The 20124-nt window shown below is 38.9% G+C and overlaps 1 protein-coding gene across 3 annotated transcripts in view; it reads left to right on the top strand.

Moving 5' to 3' along the window:
* Nucleotides 1-611: 611 nt before the first annotated feature.
* Nucleotides 612-20124, top strand: part of Zc4h2 (zinc finger, C4H2 domain containing) — a 35309-nt gene continuing 15796 nt past the window's right edge. For 2 of the 3 annotated variants that reach the window (XM_005401564.2, XM_005401562.2), the window contains exon 1: nt 612-764. In XM_005401564.2, coding sequence (XP_005401621.1) covers nt 712-764 — 53 coding nt within the window. In that variant the 5' untranslated portion in view covers nt 612-711. Of the gene's footprint in view, nt 765-3002; nt 3511-20124 lie in introns of all 3 variants that reach the window. The other variant, XM_005401563.2, reaches the window with a different exon arrangement.

Below are 20124 nucleotides of genomic sequence, written 5' to 3'. Positions count from 1 at the left end.
TGAAGTAGTTCCTTCATTGACTGGAAAAATCTAAGCTCAGGAACTTTTAAAAGATATTTTATTTCAGTAGTGCATATCAGTAACTACAAATGGAGGGAGGGTAGCTGGAAGGAAGCAGTCCCCTCTACTTCAACTCTAATTTCCCAGTTTCTGTAGCAGTCTCCTTTCTTCCTCTTCTTTCCCACATCTATTCTAAAAAGCTGCTAGTCCTCAGGCAGCACTTAGACAGCTCAGAGGTTAACGCTCCAACATCGTTTCTCTTCAGACGCAAGGCTCTGAATAGCTAGCTATTCCTGGTAACTTTTGCGGGGTAAGTAGGCAAGAGGGCCCCCCAAAGTGGAGTGAATGTGTATGCCCCTCATCTCTCTACTTGCCTTCGGGGAAAAAAAAGTCCCTCATTTTTCTGCACATAGATCCGAGGATATCCACATTCTCTTGCATTCCTCACAACCTTTGAAAATTGATTTAAAGTGTGCTGCCGGAAAAACAACAAGCGTGTCTCGCTTGGCCTTCTGGGAGTTGTAGTCCTGTAAGCCCACAGGCTGCCAGGCTAGCCCTGGAGCTGTGGACTACATCTCCCAGGCCTTCTCTAAGTCCCTACTGCACAGACTCAGAGCCCCAAGCTGGGAGGTGGCTACATTGTATCTATTGTATACCTCGGCCGGTGTATTTTTGTACTTTGCTCCACACGAGAAATAGAGGGTGAAAAGCATGGCAGATGAGCAAGAAATCATGTGCAAATTGGAAAGCATTAAAGAGATCAGGTATGTGGCATGTTTAGCATACTCCAGCCCTCCTTGAGTCTCCCAAAATCCCTCGCTGAAGGAGAAAGCTGTTACCTATCTATTGTTGGGCAACTTGCCGAGGGGAGTAAGAAAGGAGCTGCTTCACCACAGACCGGAAAGCTAGAGAGATTCAAAATTGAGAGGAGGGAGTAAAACAGGGAAAGAGGAAGAGAGCAACAGCAGCAGCGATCGTGAGAGGTATTTTGCTAGATTTGACTGAGAAAGAGAGGACACAGGGACTGGTCCCAATAAACGGGGTAAAGGTCGGGATTCACAGATGCATTTTTAAATAACACTTGTTAATTCCAAGGTATCCTCTTTAGGAGTCGAAGGTCCCCACCCCCACCGCGTCTCCGCTTCAACCTCAGGATCTGAAGCTCAGGAAAGCCTTTTAAGAGCCAAGTCTAGTGTGTCTGGGCTGATAGAGGCTGCCTTTGGCTGCGGGGCGGGGTCTGTAGAGCATCCGAGGGAAAATGGGCTAGGAGGATGTCGCGCGCTCGATTTTTTTTTTTTTAACCCCCTTGCTGTTTCCTTCCAATCGCGCTTGGGCGCTTGGAGGGTGGTGTGGACGGGGGATGGGAGCTACGGAGACTGAGGACACTGAAGTAGCTGCATTGATGGTGGAGTCGCGACAGCAGCTCTGAAGAGCTGAAGATGAAGGAGAGGCTGGCAAAGTGGGAGTTGCCAGTCTACCACACTACTCTGAGAGCAGCTTTGGCAAGGCATTGATGTTGTCTTTGCTCGAAGCACAGTGGCGCCTGACGGGGCAGATTAGGTGGGTAGGTAGGCCTTGCTTTACCTCTTCTACTCCACCTGAGTACTTGCTCCCACTCTTTCTGAGGATGGTCTGAGTTGGGCTGTCTCCTTGTTTCTGTGGAGTGTTCTTCAGAAACCTGGGGGAAAGAGGTGGAGTTTATCAAGTGTGTCCGTTTAGTAAATAAGGCCATAAAATTTAAACATGACACATTTGACAGGAGATTTAACTCCTGGAGTGCCTGAGTACACATGGTGTGGTGGAGAAGCACCTATGTATTTTCCTCTGAAGGGGTTGTTTTTCCTCCTGCACAAGAGGAGAAGGAAGAGAATTGTCATTTATTGAGCCTCTGGTGATCTACTTTTACATGTTTCTGCAAGAGTCCTGTGACTTTCCCTTTAAAGCTGGGAAAATGGAGACTCACAGTATTTCAATGAGTTTCCCAGAGCCACACAACTTGAAAATGCCATGTTTGACTCTAGTCAGTCTGGTTATAGAGACCCTGTCCTTCCCACTGCCTCCCATAGAAAATCTGGGGAGGGGTGTGTGTGTGTGTGTGTGTGTGTGTGTGTGTGTGTGTATGGGGAGGTGTAGATCATGGTGCAGTCTTTTTGTCCCTACAAAACGTTAAGAGATAGGAAGCAAGAAATCTTTCTGTAGGAGAATGTCATAAAATGCAGTTAATATGAAGCTTGGGCCTCTAAGTCGTCTTCTCCTCTTGGGCTTTAAAAGAAGCATCTCTTATTCCCAGAAAAGAACCATGTAGGAGCAAGGAATTTCAAAACCATTAAAAATGTACCTCTCCTAGTGGAAAACATGTAGGGGGCCAAACATCTGCCCTCACCAGTGTTAACCAGGAGTTTCTACTCCAACTAGCTAGGGAGGAATCAGTAAAGGTGTAGAGAGAAGGATGAATAACATTCCTAACCGGCAATAGTGAACACATCCCAACCTGAACATCAAGAGAGACCCAGTAGAGAAACTGACATTCTGCCCCATTTCCATCTAGGAGAGTGTCAGTGCAAACCTGCTAGAACAAATTTAAGTAAGATACAGTCTTCAACTTTTAATGAAAAAAACCCACCATACCAAGATATCAACTTGAATGAGAAGAGAAAATATACAGATTCTAATACTGAGATGGCACAGACATTAGAATTATCTGACAAGATACTTCTCATAATACTTATAATAAAAGTGCTTCAATTTGCAATTAAAACATACTTGAAACAAATGATAAGGGAGAAACTAACAGCAAGTAAATAGAGTATCAAAGCAACAGCAAAATAAAAAAGCCAGTGGAAATTTTATAACTGAAAAGCACAATACTTCCTCCCTAAAAACTCAACAGATTGGCTCAATAGCAAGTGATGAAGATGGGAATGAAAATCAGACAACAAAAATATAGAGCAATAGAAATCACTTTGAGACTGTTACAAAACCTTTAACATTCATGCCAACAGATTCCCAGGATAAGAAGGACAGGAGTGCCAAAGAACTTGAAGAAATAATGACCAAAACTCCCCAATTCAGTGAAGGACTGATTCATGAAGCTGAGAAAACACCAACAGAATCAACACAAAAGAAGTCAACATTCTCAAAAGAATGAAAGAGGAAATGAATCTTGAAGGGAAGGCAACCAAATAGAAATAGGACCTAGCTGATATCTACAAAAGAGAAAAATTAGAGTGACAGATTTCTCATCAGAAAATGACAAGACCCTAGCAGGAAGTGGTACATTTTTCAACTGCTGGAGGAAGACAACTATCAATCTGGAATTCCATATTCAGTAATTATATCTTTCAAGATGGAAGGGATAAGCGAGATATTCTCAGAGGAAGGAAAACTAAGAGAATTTATCAGTGGCTCCACTCTGAAAAAATAATGAAATAAGTTCTTAAAATAGAAAAGAAAAAAGAAAGAATCTCAAGACATCAGGAAAGAAGAATGGTCACAATAAGCACAACATTGGTAAATATGTTAGATTTTCCTTTTCCTTTTAAGTCTTATTAATTGTTGGATCAGTGAAGTAAATTTTATAATATCTAATATAATCTCAATGTATATAAAGGAAGTATTTATGAATTTTTTCAAACAGTGGAGTGTAAAGGTATGTAAGAGGGAGGGAAGGTTTCTATATTTCACTAAAGTTAATAAAATGATGTCAGAAGATAGTGATACATTTTGCATAAATAATATAGTACTGAAAGCAAATGCTGAAAACTATGCAGAGGTGAATTTAAAAACATTAAATATATGCCAAAATGGAATTCTAAAAAAAAAATTCAGTTCATCTAGGGAAGATAGTGCATGGAAAACAGAGAAACTGAGAAAAGATAAAATGAATAGAGTACAAAAAATAAAAAGGCAGATTTAGTTTTAACATATCAATAATTAGGAAAAGTGTAAGCAATATGAGTGCAGCAGTTAAAAGAGAAATTGGCAGATGGGCTGGGGATTTAGCTCAGTGGCACAGCGCTTGCCTGGCAAGCACAAGGTCCTGAGTTCAATTCCTGGTACCAGAAGAAAACCAAAAACATAAGCAAAAAAAAGAGAGAAATTGGCAGAGTGGATTAAAAAAAAAGTACAATGCTATGCTTCGGTTATATCCTTCTAAAAAGTGTTATGCAGTGTTAATCAAAAGAAAGCAGGAATGGCTATCCTATTTGTCTTTATCAAATGAATCAAGCTTCAGGATTAAAACAGTCCCCAGGGGCAGAGAGGTACATTACACAATAAGAAAGAGTCAGTGAAGAAGGCATAACAATTCCAAATGCATATTTTTGAAAAGTGAGTTAAGCTGCTTTTTTGACAATTGAACTATAATGTACAAGGGTTAAATCACCTGGAATAAAAATGTAAAGTGGAGAAAATGTTACATTGGTATCTACATAAGGACAGTAAAGATATAGTGGAAGAAGAGAGAAGAGAACAAAGGAAGGGGTTAAAAGTAGCTGGAGAAAGAAATTAATATTTGTTGAGCACCTACTAATTTATAATCTCTTGGCTCTCTTAATCTTCACTCTTCCTGATGGTAATCTATAGTTGGAATTACTAAAGGCATTTTTCAGATAAGGACAGAGATTCAGAGAAGTTACACAACTTATCCATGATGACAAAACTAGGAAAAAAAGAATATGTCCTCCTGTTCACATGGCACATGTGTTTTAATATCACTAAATGCCCTTACAAATGCAGATAGTCTTTTTATTGTTTTGTTTGTTTGTTTGTTTGTTTTGAGACAGTCTCACTGTGTAGTGCAGGCAGGCCTTGAACTCACTTATGTAGTCCAGGCTGGCTTTGAACTCACAGTGATCCTCCTGCCTCAGCCTCATGAGTGCTGGGATTCCAGGCCTATGCCATTATGCCCAGCTAAGTGCTGATAGTCTGACTGACCATTATTCACAGTTCTTCAAGTACTCAAAGTTATCATTGTCATTATCATAAAGATCTTAATGTTGTAAGCAGAGCAGCCTATTTCTGTTACAAATTTAATGTTTTTGGGGCCGAAGTTGCAATGATGATGCATTGCTACTTCGTGTAGCAATGATGAGGCATTATTACCTCGTGAAACCAAGCTAAGAGCCTATACATACCCGGAGCAAGGCTCAGAGACATACACGTTCATGCCTAGCATTCACAAACATCACTGGCAGAATTTATAGTGGAAAAAGACCAGGACTGGATTCTCTTACCATAGCCCATTTCCTTCTCCTGACTTTGAGCATGTGTCCAGCCCAACTAACCCCAACTATACTTCAACATTGTGCTTCAGACCTCAGCCTCCAAACCCTACTCTATTTTCTCAGTGTATTTATTCTGTGGGTTTTAAAGTGGTGGTGAAGGAGCATGCTGGTATGTGAAAGAAGAAAGAAAAGAATGAAAAAAGAGGGGAGTTAGAAAAGAAGAAAAAGGGAGGAGAGCACTAATGAAGCCAAGAAAGTGAATATAGCCACTGAAACACAAGCTAGAGTCTTTCACTTGTTCCCAGTGTGTACCAGTATTTTTCTAAAACGCCCGTGCCATTTGTATGTACGTATTGTAGACATCCATGCCCAGATGAACATGTATCCATACAACACAAGCCTTTCTCATTTGCAAAAGAAAAATTCATTTTAGAAGTGTATGTGCTGTTAAGAATATCATCCTAAATGTAAGGTGTAGCCCTGGGACTTCCATCTTTTATCCGTGCTCAACATATTCTTCTGGAGAAAACCTCATATTCCCATGGCTTCAGATATTGTCTTCCAAAATTCCTTTTCTCTATACCATCCTTTTCCGAGCTTCATCCAGTTTCCTACGTCTCACAGCCTACTGGGCTTTTTGACCTGGGTGCTTCACAGATACAGTTCAGATTGACCAAGAATTATGTCTTTGTGTCTCCCCACTACAATCAAGCTCCTCACCCTAAAAGTCTGGTTTAATGTTGTAATTCTTTGCACATTTACCTGAGATGCAAATGTGAAAGTCAAAACTGATTCCCCTTTCTGTTTTCTGGACCACCTCCAGTCACATAGCAAGTCTTACTGTTGCTATCTCCAACGTTTTGCTGAAATTCCTGGAACACTCACCACCTCCGCAGCCACTGCCCCATTTCAGTCCTACATGATGACAAGTCTGAATATTAGTATTGTTGCATCCATTTCTACCTATATAATTACTTCCCATTTCTAACTACTCCTGTACCCCTAAAGTCAACCTCAGTGTTGTTAGAAGTATCTCCGTAAAGCATGGGTGCTGTGTTTTTCCACAGCCACCCTACTGACTTCCTTTTGCTCACAGTAGAGTTTTTGAAAATACAGACCATTGCCCATTATTTGCATGTGAAGGGAAGTTAGTCTGCTGCTCATAATATTAATAAATTTTATTTAAAACAGGAAAACTCCTAACAAATATAAGAAGTTGTTGTATTCTAGGGAAGGTTTGGTTTCAGTTTGTCTATGGGGTCTTTTCAAAATTTGTATATGTTTGCAGTTCATACAGTTTACAGCAGTCTTGGGGAGTGGTCACACATACATACTGCAGTTTGTTTCCTTTCTTAGAAATCCCCTTTCCTCCCTATTCTTCCATGTTCCTCAAGTTCCCCTATTCCATTTTCCATTTTTATTGATATTACTAATCTTAGCTCATGTTATGGCATATAATGTTTACATTAATGGAGGTTAATAAGCTCCTGGGCATGGCATATCCTTATTCTACTTCCTTTTCCCCTACCCCTACTCCTTTCCCTTGTTTCCTTGGATGACTTCCCTATTGCAAGAGATTCACCCCTTGTTCCCTTCTATCCATCCTTTATCATTCTCTTTGTACTTTGCTTCACTCAGATGAGAGGTACAATATGGTATTTAAGCTTGAATGTCTGGTTTATTTCATTCAACATTATATTTTCCAGGTGCATCCATTTTCCTAAAATGTGTCAAATTTGTCGTTCCGTATAGCTGAGTAGTATTCCATTACATATAGACACCACATTTTCTTTATCCAGCTGTCTGTTGATGTGTATGCAAGCTGCTTCCAGAAATTAGCTGTCACAAATTTGTGCTACTATTAACGTTGGCATGCATGTATCACTGTAGTATGATGACTGTGTGTGATTGCTAGATGTCTGATAATTTAATAAAGATGCTTTAGTGAGCTTCTTTATTCAACATATTTTTTGGTGTTCTATAAGCATAGCTGACATATATTTTAAACTCTTCTTATATTTGGGAAATTTTCATCTATGGTTTCTGTACATGTTAGTAAATCCGTCTGTACTGTCTTCTAATTTTCGCTAACTTCAGCTAGCCTTAGATTAGTCTTCTCATTTTCATCTGGCAGCTGCTGGGTAATTTTCTTTTGTTTTCTATTTTGTTTTTGGCTTTTTTGAGTTTTTACATTTTAATTTACTATTTTGTCTTCAATATCAGACATTGTCTTCATATTGGTCATTTCTGCAATTTATGAATTTTATAGTTTTATTTCATATATTTCTGTATGACATCTTTTCAAGGATTCCATATCCTTGTTGAATCTGTCATTCAAATTTTGAACTATTTTGGTTAGCTCTTCCAGTTTTCTTTAAATCTATCATCCTGAAATTCACCTTGGGCACATTGAGTAAGATTGCTGTGAACTTTTTATTCATTTTTTATGAACTTCTCTATTTTCTTTATCCCTTCCATGAATTTTTCAAAGATATTTGCTACCTGGTATTTATTTTCTTTTCACTTTGTGACCCCTTGCTCTGCCTTGGGAGGGTTGGGTGAATTTGGGGATCTTCTGTTTCCTTGCTTTCCCATGGTCCTATGTATATATATTTCTCTTTTCCCCTTCTTTTTGGGGGATTACTGCAGGTTGAGGACTAGGACTGGAAAAGTGAGGAAAATTTGTGCTTATATGGAAAACTTCAGTAAGGTGTTACCTCCCTGTGAAGAATTTTTAGCTTTGTATGTCCAGTGCTAGTATTTACTCCTTTTGTTACTTACTTTACTTGATTTGTACTCTGTGCCTATGTTTTGCCAAAAGAATTACTTCTCATTATAACAGCACCCTCAGATTTACTCTTACACCACATCTATATGATAGTCCTTGCAGCTACTCTTTCCCCTTTTGTCTATCTTCTGCACACTGTGATAGTTTATTATTTGTCATTGTTCTGCAATGAAGTAGGTGACATGGGTTGAGGAGAAGGAGGGTTGAATGAGGAGTGTGAGACACTAAGGGGGAAGTTTGAGGGGAGGAATTGTGGTAGATGAGAAGAAAAGGATGATATGAGGTCTGATTCTATTGAAGTATTTTAATTGAATTGAAGGGTTCATAGTGAGAGTTTTCACAGGATATTTGTGGGAGCAAGGGAAAGATATGACTTTGTGATTCAGCAAAACGGTATACTTTCCAAAACCTGCTGATAGGGAGGACAGTAAGGTAGTTAAAGTAAAGCCAAAGGTTTAGGGTGCGGTGGACCTAGGTTTACTACTAGAGAAGATAGATGTGACTGTGAGGGAGCTAAGTATGGGAAATTTAAAAACTTGACAGGTGCAGTTTGTGTGTTTGGAAAAATAATAAAGAGATATGTTCATAGTATTGTCTTGGGGGATTGAGGAGAAGAAACTAGATACAGAGCTGAGGTGAAGGTGAGAAATTCAACACCTATTGAATCAAAGCCAATGGGCAGAAATATACAAGAATAACAACCTATTAAACACATGAAATCATAAAAGAACATAACATAAATCCACAGCAATAAATAAATCAAGGAACATACAAAAGCTGAAACCTATAAGATGTCTGATAGGAACACATTAAATATTCCAATGTGATACTACTTGGGAATGTGATTTAGAGTATCTCACCAAGAAGCTACTTGCGCATGTGATTGAGAAGTTTCTTTGTGAGAGGGTCTGAGTATTCACACTCCAATAATTCCTCTGATTCTTCTACTGCAATATTGAAGATAACACAGACTGAGGACTATTTTCCTCCAGGTTTCGGAAATTTTTGCAAGGTCTGATCTAGTCTGAGTTCTTGGGTTGGAAACGCTTGCTGCCTATACCCCTGAGTGTGATGGTGGAATGGGCAAACAGATACCTGGAATGAAATTTCCACTCACTTAGGATTATTCCTATGCAATCAAGTCAGTAGTCACAAGCTAATTTATTACAGTGGTATCTATGAGGTTTAGCTGTGAAATAACATAACATGAGATCATGTTTTCGGTCACACTTTATCCTAGAGGAGAAATCCATGCTTATAGTGTAAGCATTATAATAGCTCAAGTATTGATCCACAGTTAATGTGCACAAAATATGATGACTGTGTCTCTTCTAATGGTGAAAAGCAGCATCTAAGAGCAACTTTATAGAATACGTTATCTAAAGCCCAGGGGGTTAGGAACTGGATAATACCAAAGGGAGGAAAGAAGAAAAAAAAAGTCTTCTGCTATGTGGTATGGGGAGTTAGGAATAGGAGGGGCCAAAGGATCAAAATGATGGTAATGGTGTGCTGTATATTTAGATAGGGGTAACAGGGAAAACTAGCTATGAAATTGGTAGCAAGAAAAAATGAAAAGGGGGAGATGAAAGAAATATTGAGGAAGAATAAGAAGCAGGAAAAAGAAGTCAGGTGAAAAGATAGGGATAAACGTAGGACAGATATCAAGGGACAAAGGGAGAATTCCCTTACCTTCTATAAACTGTATTGGAAGATAAAGGCAAGAAGAAGAGAAACACACACATGCACTCACACACACACACACACACACACACACACACAAAAGAAAAAAGAGAAATGATGGCGGAAAACAGCAAAAAAATAAAAATAAAAAGTAACACAATAAAATAAAGAATCATAAAGAAAAACATTTTGATACCTAACTGTTTTCCTGTGGCTAAGATTAAGGAGTAGAGCTCAAGCCAGAATGTATCTCTGTTTTTGCTGGCTATCTCATGTGGCAATCCACCCTCAGAACAATATTGTATGCAGACATCAGCTTCCAGTTAGAAGAGGGCACCAATATGAGCTTCCAATCCTGTGTAACTCAGGCTGAACCTGGGCTCTGACTGCAGGAGCTGGGTCCATTTTCACCAGGTCCAGCCCCCTAGTGGGACTTCCTTTAGCCTGCTCTCCAAAGTCTCCCATGGCTCTCCTTCCCTTACCCGCTCTGGGAGCTTGACAGTATAGAACATGGTTTGGAGGCAAGGGGCTGCTCTGGGACCCAGGTTCAAACATTCAGCCCTTTGGCCCTGCCGGCTGTTGTTCCACTGTTGTGATGGTGGGCACTATATAGTTTAAGGTCATTCACCAACTGTTGACCGTGGAAGGCCACTCGGGAGGCAGTGTCCCATATTTTCCTTGCTGGCTGCAACTGTCACTGATTCCCTTGGCTGCAGTGTGCTTCCCTGGTTCTCCATGTGCCAAAAGTTTTATTTCGCTTTGTCTCCTGACTGACAGCTGGCCAGCCACTGTTGGCAGCACCACAGTCTGCAGGGACTTTCCTCTCTCCTCTGTGATGTGATCTATTTCTTCTGTATCGCTTAATACTCTTATTCTCCTTTGTGAGTTCCTTCCTGGTTCCTCTTACTTTGATTCCTCTCCAAGGTACTGTTTTCCAGACTCTAGATACTTTATCCTGGGGAAGGTGACTTGCTGTCCTTCACTGCTCTGCCATTGTTTGATCTCTTGTATATGGGGTCTTGATGTGAAATTCATAGAATTTAGGTCATTTGTTGCTATGTATCAGTTGGACACTTGTTTACCTGCCATTGTTACCATGTATTCTTGACTCTGCCTGGCAAATCATATCTAGATACATCATTTCTGACTACTGCTACTCCATTCCTTCACCCCATACTTTAGCCATATAGAAATTCTTCACTGTTTAATGTATTTCCATTCCTCCAGGCCTATATCTGTTATGTAGGTTGCCCTTCCTCATTCTGAACCTGTAAACCCTACTCAGTTTTCAAGGAATACCCAGATGAAATGCCATCTGTTGTTCAAACTTTCTCAAATTTCCCAGTCCAAATAAATCGGTACTTTCTAGGCTCTCTATGGAGATTTATTACACCACTCAAGTTAAGCTGTCTCATGATGCAGTTTTGAATTGACATATATTCCCTTCCTTCCTTCCCCAGCTTTGCTTTCTCCCTCATTTTTAATCCTTCCGTTTTTCCTTTAGTCCTTCAGCTAGTACTCTGGCACTCCCAGCAGGCTCCTATGTCACTGGGCTTGAGAACTGACTCACTCTCAGTATTCATTCCAGAGCAAGTCACAGGACAGCTGTGGCCTCTGGGACTTAGAAATGGGCATGTTAAGTCAAACAGTGCTGACCACAGGAGAAAGCATGGAAATGACTTGGAATTTGATATTGAGCTTTAAGAAAGTATTCAAAGTGAACTGTCTTATGAAACCCGCTTGTCTGAAAGTATCTGTTTTTCCAGATGAACCAATATGGAAGAACAATTTGTGCTTAGGGTTCTCACCAGACTGGAGGAAGTAGGTAGGAAAAGCTGGTTCCTATTTATTCATTCAGTGACACGTACAGAGCACCTGGTTCGTGCCATACACAGGGCTGGGCTATTCTGTGGAGGCCGTTTACTTAGGATAAACTTGACCTGACTTGAAGGGTCATCCAACAAAATCAGTAGAAAGGATCTCTTCCTGAGTTCCAGATTCACATACCCTACTGTCCATTTAGCCAACCTGCCTGCATGCACCAATGGCATTTCAAAAATGCCTTAAACAGAATTCTCAACTCCAGGCCAACTTGCAAACCACCTCTGTTTTCTGTTTCCTCCGTCTCAGTAAACGTTCCACCATCCTAAAACCTGGGAGTCATTCTTTATTCCTCTCCATCCAAGTCAGTAGAACAGTGTGACCATGCATCAGGTTGCACCTGGAGGGCCACTGAATTACAGATTGTTGAGTCCCATCTCCTAGAGTCTCGGATTCAGTAGATCTCGGACGCAGCCTGAAAATTCACATTTCTAACAAGTTCCCAGGCAATGCTATTGCTGATGGTCCAGGGACTGCTCTTGCAGAATCATTACATTCCTAATCCCTGAGAAATTACACCCCTCTAAAATTGAGGTTCATCCATTTCCACTAGCCAGTGTCTTCATGTTTATCCATCCTCAAGTCTTTTAGGTCTCTGTTTGTTTTTTTTTTTTCTTTTCTCTTTTTACGACATGGAGAATTGAACCCAGGGAGCACTGAGCTATGTTCCCAGGCCTTTATTTTCCTTTCTTTTGAGTGAATATCTCATTATGCATCCAGGACTGGACTTTAACTTACAGTCTTCCTATTTCAGCTCTGGAGTAGCTAGGAATACAGGTGTGCACTACAAGCCCCTACTCTCCCCCTCCATTTGAGTAATCATTGTTGTGGAGACATCTCCGAAGCTGGGTGACTGATGAGCCTGCCAAGTTTGTTTCAGAAATGGATGACCCATGCCCCTAGCACCTCTCCATTTTTCTTTGATGTTAGCCATCAAGGGGTCAACAGAAACTAGTCAGATGAATGCCTTAGATAATGACTTTGTCCAGATAGTTCGTGGCATAGGAAGATCAGGAATCCTGTTTCAAAAGTTTTAAGAAAGACTGAGACCCCAGTGATTTTTGGAAACCATTAAAAAATGTGTTGTGTTTCTCCTGGGATTCAGTAGTCACACCAGCTGTCCTCTGATCTTTTGAAATGATTTCACTATGAAATGCCACACAAAAAATGAAACCTTTCATGGCTTGGATGCTTTCCTCACTTGTAAAGACAAACATTCCAAAGACTTCATCTCATGGAGTCATCCAACAATTTTTTTGCAAGGCTACACTGAGTCTTACTATCCAGGTAGAATTTCCACCATTTAAAAGATTCCATGAAATGCCTTGATTCACCCTGAAAGTTAATGGCTAAACCAGGACAGAAACTCACCCTATTGGCTTGTTTCCCATGGCTTTAAATTCATCATATGATGAAAGTTCCTTTGTGAGATAGAAAGGTGATTAGGTTCACAATGCCAAATTTTTCACTTACTGAATTTGTGATCTTGGGCAAGTCACTTTACTGATCTCAACCTTAAATTCTTCATTTGTGAAAATAAAGCTGAACATATTTGCTGGTATGGTTATAATGAGGACTAAGTTTCATAGCATATAAAATGCTCAGCACAACCTCCACAAATATAATAGTTGTTAATATTAAATAATGATGTTATCAAGTGACACCTTTTTTGACACCCAGTTCCTTTCAAGTTCCTGGCACTTATATATAGACTCTTAGTATATGCTAACTGAATGAATGAAATGCTCCCCAAATCAAACTTACTTTTTATCTTTTGTACCAATCTTACTTTCTTTATCTGAAACTGATGTTTATTATCAGGTCCCTGGATTTATGATTCATTAGCACTCAGCACTTTATCATTCCAAATGTTCAGGACCACTTATACCCAAAAGAGAGATGACAAATTGCCATCCTCTATAAGGCTCTTGAATGAATAATTATATTGATTTGAAACTACTTTGTGATTTTTTTTTTTTTTTTTTTTTTTTTTTTTGGTTTTTCTCCGGTACCGGGAACCGAACTCATGACCTTGCGCTTGCCAGGCAGGCGCTTTGCCGCTGAGCTAAATCCCCAGCCCCTCTACTTTGTGATTGAGTGTGTACATTTAGAGGACCTGGAGAGCAGTCGTTTATGTGTTGTTCTAGTTCCATTCCCATTATGGACCTTCACTTGTTTTCCCTGAAAGAAAGAGGGTGGATTTTATTCATGCCTTTGAAGTGATGCTTTGAGTAGCTCTGTGAAGAATCTATCATGGATGACTCTGGTGACTCAGGTGGTGGTGGGACCTGAAGAGAGTATAAAGATTCTGGGCACCCCACTGCCACTGCAAACATACCTATGATGTGCTCTGTTTTCTATATTGGATCACAATAAGTTATTTTATTTGAAGGAAGAGGTATTATGCATTACAATACAGGGATCAGCAACACAGCTGGGTTAGTAGAACTTGTTTAGTAATTTTGTTGTCTTCTTAATTGATGGGATTTGTAAAGTGAAGGAAGCTAATGTGTAGTGCATCTATCCAGATGGCTGGGATGATGATTTGTGTAGATTTCACAGCCATGCCTTGTGCTTAGATTTAAATTAGGCTTGACTGAAATGAGCTAGTTCCTTTTCAGAGTATGGATATTGGATATAAATCCCGAAGAGGTTAGTAAAAGGAATCAACCTAGAGGGTTAGAAGTCCATATTTCTTTTCGTTCATTGTTAATCTCTTTTCCATTCCTCCTTGGTACCTCAATTAAGCAACTTGTTAAAAATCCATTTCTTCTACCCATGTCTTTTGGCAAGTCATTTATTTTGTTGGGAAAATATGAGAACTAGAAAAAACTTAGAATTTGGGTTCAGATTTAATTCTGACAGCAGTAAGCAACCATTGCAGGTATTTATTGAGTCAAAATTTATGTACTGTAGAAAATAGCCAATTAAAAATATAATTAATGATTTTAATAAATTTACATAGTTGTGAATCTGTCATAAGTTTAGAACATTACCCCAATGATCCCTCAAGCCCAGTTTCAGTAAATATCTGTTTCAATCCACAGATACAAGCAATCAGTCATATTTCTTCTGTCTCTATAGGTTTGCCTCACCTGACCAATGCATATAAATGGGGTTGTACAAGTGTGTCTTTTAAGTGTGCATTCTGTCATATAGCATTCTATTTCTGAGATTCATTTACATTGGAGCATATTTATTTCATTGTGTGTATATACCATATTTTGATTGTTCACTAACACCTGATAAACATTTTGGTTGTTTCTGCTCTCTTTGCCCTTATGAAAAATGTTGCTGTAAACATTTGCCTACAAGCTTTTGTGAGGAAATATGTTTTCATTTCCTTTGCTTAGATTCTAAGAAGTGAAATGTCTGTCTTGTATAAATACATGTATAACTTTTTAAGATACTCTAAAACTACTTTCCAAAATGATTGTCTCAATTTCTATTACCAGAAGTATATAAGGCTTCCAGTTTCTGAGCATAGTCAACAATTCTTGATATTTTCTGTTTGAAAAGATATTATGACCATGCTAGTGGTGTGAAATAGTATGTCACTGTAGTTCTAACTTGCATTTTCCTAAGGACTTTTTTCACTGAGTATCTGTTTGTAGGTTCTTGACCATCCTTATGTCCTCTTTGGTGAAGTGTCTGTATTAAAAGCTTTTTGCACATTTTTCAATTGTATTGTTTGGTTACTGATTGCAAATTTTGAGTGTTTTTACATTTTCTGAATGGGTCCTTTATCAGACCTTTTGTTTGCAAAGATATTCTCCCGGTTTGGGACTTGTCTTCTCATTCTCTTAAAAGTGTCTTTTGAATTACAAACCTTTCTGCTGTATCCAAGAATCATGTGCCTAAACTATAGTCACATTGATCTTATCCTATGATTTCTTCTAGAAAATTTCTCTTTATCTTTCAAGCTTATGTCAATAATCCATTTTTATTTATTTTTGCATAGTGTGCAATGTATAGGTGGAGTTTCATTCTTATACATACCTCACATAACTGAAACTGGGTAGTTTTTGACTTCCTCTGACTTAATTCATGTAGTATTATGTCCTCAAGGTTTATTTGTGTAGTCACACATTATAGGATTTCCTTTATGTATTCAGTAATACTCCATTTTGTAATTCTATAACATTTTCCTTATTCATTCATCCACTGATGGACATTTAGGCTTCCTCCCTCAAATCTTGGCTATTGTGAATAATGTTGCAACCAACCTGGGACAGCTGGTATCTCTGAGATTCTCATTTTAATTCTTTTATTTTTATTATTTTATTATTTTTTATTTCAAAGAGAGAAAAAAACCAATGAAAGCAATGCAGAATTTCAAAACAAGGATGATAGGAAATTAACAATGGTTTGGAAATAGCATATGTGAAGTGTTTGAAAAAGTTCAGATATGTTACCTAAAAGAGAAGCACTAGAACGCCCTTGGCTGTTCTGTCTGGGAGATTCTGGTCAGAGCTCAGAAGACCAGAAGGCTGATAGAAATACTGCCAGTAAAGACCAGGTTCAGGAGGTTTCTGCTGGGAAGGACTGCATTAGTTGTTGGACTCCAGATGATGTATGCTATAGCTTGGCAAAAAATTTGTGTGCATTTTGCTTGTGTCCAGAGACTTTACCTGAGATTGAGATCAAGGGCAGTGGGCTGATTAATCTGGCAAAAGAAATTTCAAGGCAGTCAAATGTTAGGCAGTGGGATGGCTATTGTTGGGGGCTTTTAGCTAGATTTATGTTGAGAATCAAGAGCAAAGAGTCCAGTAGGATGATTTAAAATGTTGTGAGTCTGGCCAGAAAGGAAGCTTCAGTAAAGCTGTGGACTGGAAAGATAGAGCAGAGAAGATCTCCATTGCTGAGAAGGAGCTGGAGAATGTAAAAGATGGCCTGAGGGCATCACAAGAAGCAGCAAGTCTCCACCCTTTGTAGCCTCAAAACTGCAAAGATGAAAGACTTTGCTTTCAGAAGAAACATGCAGAATGCCATGTTCAAGAATGGTGGCAGCGGCCGCACCAGGTTCTAGAATGGCTGCAGCACAGAGAATTTGTTCCTCAAAATTGGGCTCAGAGAGCCCAGTGATCCAGGCACTTGACCCCTCGGGCCAAGAGAGAGGATAGCTTGGCTACTGCTCCAGGTGGCAGAAGACCTTGGCATCATCCACGTGGCACTGATTTTAGGCGTACAAAATGCAAGAGCTCTGAGGTTAAAAAGGCTTCCACCTAGATTTCAAAAGGCCTGGGAGGCCAGGCAGTGTGCCCCTGAGAGGGCCATGTGTGAAGCTGTAAGTGTGAAGCCTAAAGTGCCCTGGAGACCTCAGAAGTTTGGAAAAGCCAGGAACTTGGATTGTCTGAGGAGAGCTGCAAGGAGGGAGCAAAGTGGGCTTAACAGTGAAGCCATAGGAGCTACAACCATCAGAAGTGCCATAGGGGTGGAGCCACACAATGCCTTGGGAGCTCACAACTTACCACAGATTGCTTGGGATGTTCCACATGGAACTACAGGAGTTCATGTTTTTCCTGCTGGATGTTGGACTTGTTTTGGTCCCAATGCTTTGTATCCCCCTGTTTTTACCTTTTGTAATGGTAATGTTTATCTTCTGCCACTGAATTTTGGAAGTGTTTAACTTTGTTTTCATTTGTACAGGGGCTCACAGCTTGAGAGTTTACCTTACATTTTGGGACTTGAATTTTTCAGCAATGCTGAAACTGTTAGGACTTTGGCAACTTTTACAGATAGACTAAATGCCTTTTTCATAAAAGGATATACATGAGTCTTTAGGGAGGCAGGGGTGAAATGTTATGGTTTGTGTCTGCATGTCCCCTCAAATCCTCATGCAGTTATGGAGTGGGCTTCTAGATTTTTGATTGACCCATAGTCCAATGCTGGGATTATGAGTGTGAGTGCTACACCTGCCCTGGGGTGGATAGTTTGCATACAATATAAGGGAGGGAAATAAGCTTTCTCTTCCTGCTGCTACTTCTCCTCCCTTTTTTGTTCTTCTTGCTTTTGCTGTTTTCTGCCCTGCCATGAACTGTTGCCCTCTGCCATGTGCCACTCTGCCTTGGAGCCAACCAAGTATGGACTGAAATCTCCACAAATTGTGAGCAAAATAAATCTTTCCTTCCTTAATTTTTGGTGTCAGGTATTTTGTCTCAGTAGTAAGAAAAAAGTAACTAAGTCACATTTTGTGATTCTTTTTTTAAATTTTTTTTTATTTCAAAAAGAATAGTAAAAAAAAAGAACAATAGCAAAATCCAAACAAAAGAAAGCAAGAATATTAAAATGATATGGGGTTTCAAACCAAATGATGGGAATTAATAGTGGTTGTTATATTACATATTGTTATCTTCAACCAAGTTGCTAAGATTAACAGATGTAAGAGTGAAAGATTGATCAGACTATTAAAGAGAATAAGAAAATAATAATTTAGAAAAACATTAGAGACAATATAGAGTTTCACTAGACAAAATGGTAGGAATTCACCAGTGCCTGTTATATTGCATATTGTGGTCTTCATATCAGTTGCTCAGATTACCAGACGTAAGCATGCAAAATTGATCAAAATATAAAAAAAAATTAAGCATTAACTTTTCCTTTCAATAAACTATGAGTTATCAGCACTATAGTTATCCAAACTATCCTTTTGTTTCTTTAGTTCTTTCTTTGTTTTTCTTCTTTCCCACATCCCAGTTTTTCCTTCCTTTGACCAATTTCTTTCCCTTTCATATTATCTATTGTATGTTTTGGGTTTTATTTACTCTTTCAGGTTCTTACACTAGGGAGACAATATGATGTTTGTGTCCTATTTATTTCACTTATAAGTTTGGTCTCTAGTTGCATCCATTTACCTATAAAAGCCTCGAGTTTATCTTTTTTATAGCTGATTCATACTCCATTGTATAAAAATGCCACATCTTTTTTTATCCATTCATCAGTTGAAGGGCATTTGGGTCTTTTCTAAGTTTTAGCTATGACAAATTGTGCTGTTATAAACTTAGGTACACATATATCACTGTGGTATGTTTTTAATTCTTCTGGGAAAATACCCTAAAGAGGAATAGCTGGGTTAAGTGGGACTTCTAGTTTTGTGAGGAATCTCCGTACTGATTTCCACATATTTTATAATTCTATAACATTTTCTTTATTCATTTATCCATTGATGGACATTTAGTCTTCCCCTCTCAAATCTTGGCTGTTGTGAACAATGTTGCAACCAACCTGGCATAGCTGGTATCTCTTTGAGATTCTCATTTCTTTTATTTTTTATTTTAAAGAGAGAAAAAACAATAAAAACAATACAGAATTTCAAAACAAGGATGATAGGAAATTAACAATGGTTATTATATTGCATATTGTTACATTCAAAGTATTTGCTCAGATTACCAGATACAGGCAAGCAAAATTGATCAAACAGTGTAAGCACTAACTGTTCCCTCCAAGGAACTAATAGAAATTAGTAGTAGAAAACAAGATGATGGGAAATTAACAATGATTATATTGCATATTGTTATCTTCAAAATAGTTGCTCAGATTCCAGGTACACCTTGTTTGGAAATTCTGTGTCATTTTCATTATTTTTTTGTCTCTCTTTCTTTGTCTCTTTAAAATAAAAAAAAGAAAAAGGAAATATCAGGCTAAATAACCCTTAGTTATTGCGGGCTGATCGTGCGCACAATCTCCCAAGCGAGTGGATGGCAAAGGCTTAAATAAATGAGACAATGGAAATGATTTCAGGGCTCCAGGAGGGACTAACTGTCTTACAGTTTCAGTATTCTCTGAGTTTAGCCAAAGACTTCTCTGGGTAGTCCATATTTATTTGGTTTACAAACAAAGGGGGAGGATACTCAAGAAAAGGCCCAGGAATCTGGGCAGAACTTTACCAAGTAAGACATTATGTTAATTTAGGAAAACTATGTTATTTCCAGGAAGGCCTTCACAGCAGGAGTGAGAGGCCTGCAGCTGCAGTCTCCTTTAAAATAGTTGGATTTGGAGCCAGACCTCTTCAGCTGTGGCCTTATCTTGTCCTTTGAGGAGTCAGAGCTTCACAGGCCAATACAGGCCTCAGGGTGACCAGTGACTCACAGAGGTTTACTTACTATAAGTCCACTGCTTATCTTCAGACAAGGTGCCTAAGCTTCTGACAACTCACAAGTAAACACAGAAAAGCCGAGTGGTTAATATTAAATCCTGCTTGGAGCCACTTTGTCGTGGTCTCCAACAAAGAAATTAGTACAATTATCTTAGCTATCTTGTGTATATATACACATGTCTTTTTTTTCCCTTTTCTCCTTTCCCCCATCCAAGTTGTTATTTCCTTTTGAGCAGTTTCTTTCCCTTTCACTATATCTATTGTACCTTTTGGATCTCATTTACTTTTTTAGTTTCTTACACTAGGGAGACAGTATGATGTTTACATATGCGAGTCTGGTTTATTTCACTTTATGAGTATGATCTCTAGTTTCATTGATTTACCTGTAAAAGCCTTGAGTTTTTCTTTCTTTGTAGCTGAGTAGTACTCCATTGTATAAAAATACATTATTGTTA

Source organism: Chinchilla lanigera, unplaced genomic scaffold, assembly GCF_000276665.1.
Source record: "Chinchilla lanigera isolate Chin_1 unplaced genomic scaffold, ChiLan1.0 scaffold00074, whole genome shotgun sequence".
In the NCBI taxonomy this organism is placed as follows: Eukaryota; Metazoa; Chordata; class Mammalia; order Rodentia; family Chinchillidae; genus Chinchilla; species Chinchilla lanigera.
Note: the sequence above shows the minus strand (reverse complement) of the source record. Positions and strands in the feature narration are given on the sequence as shown.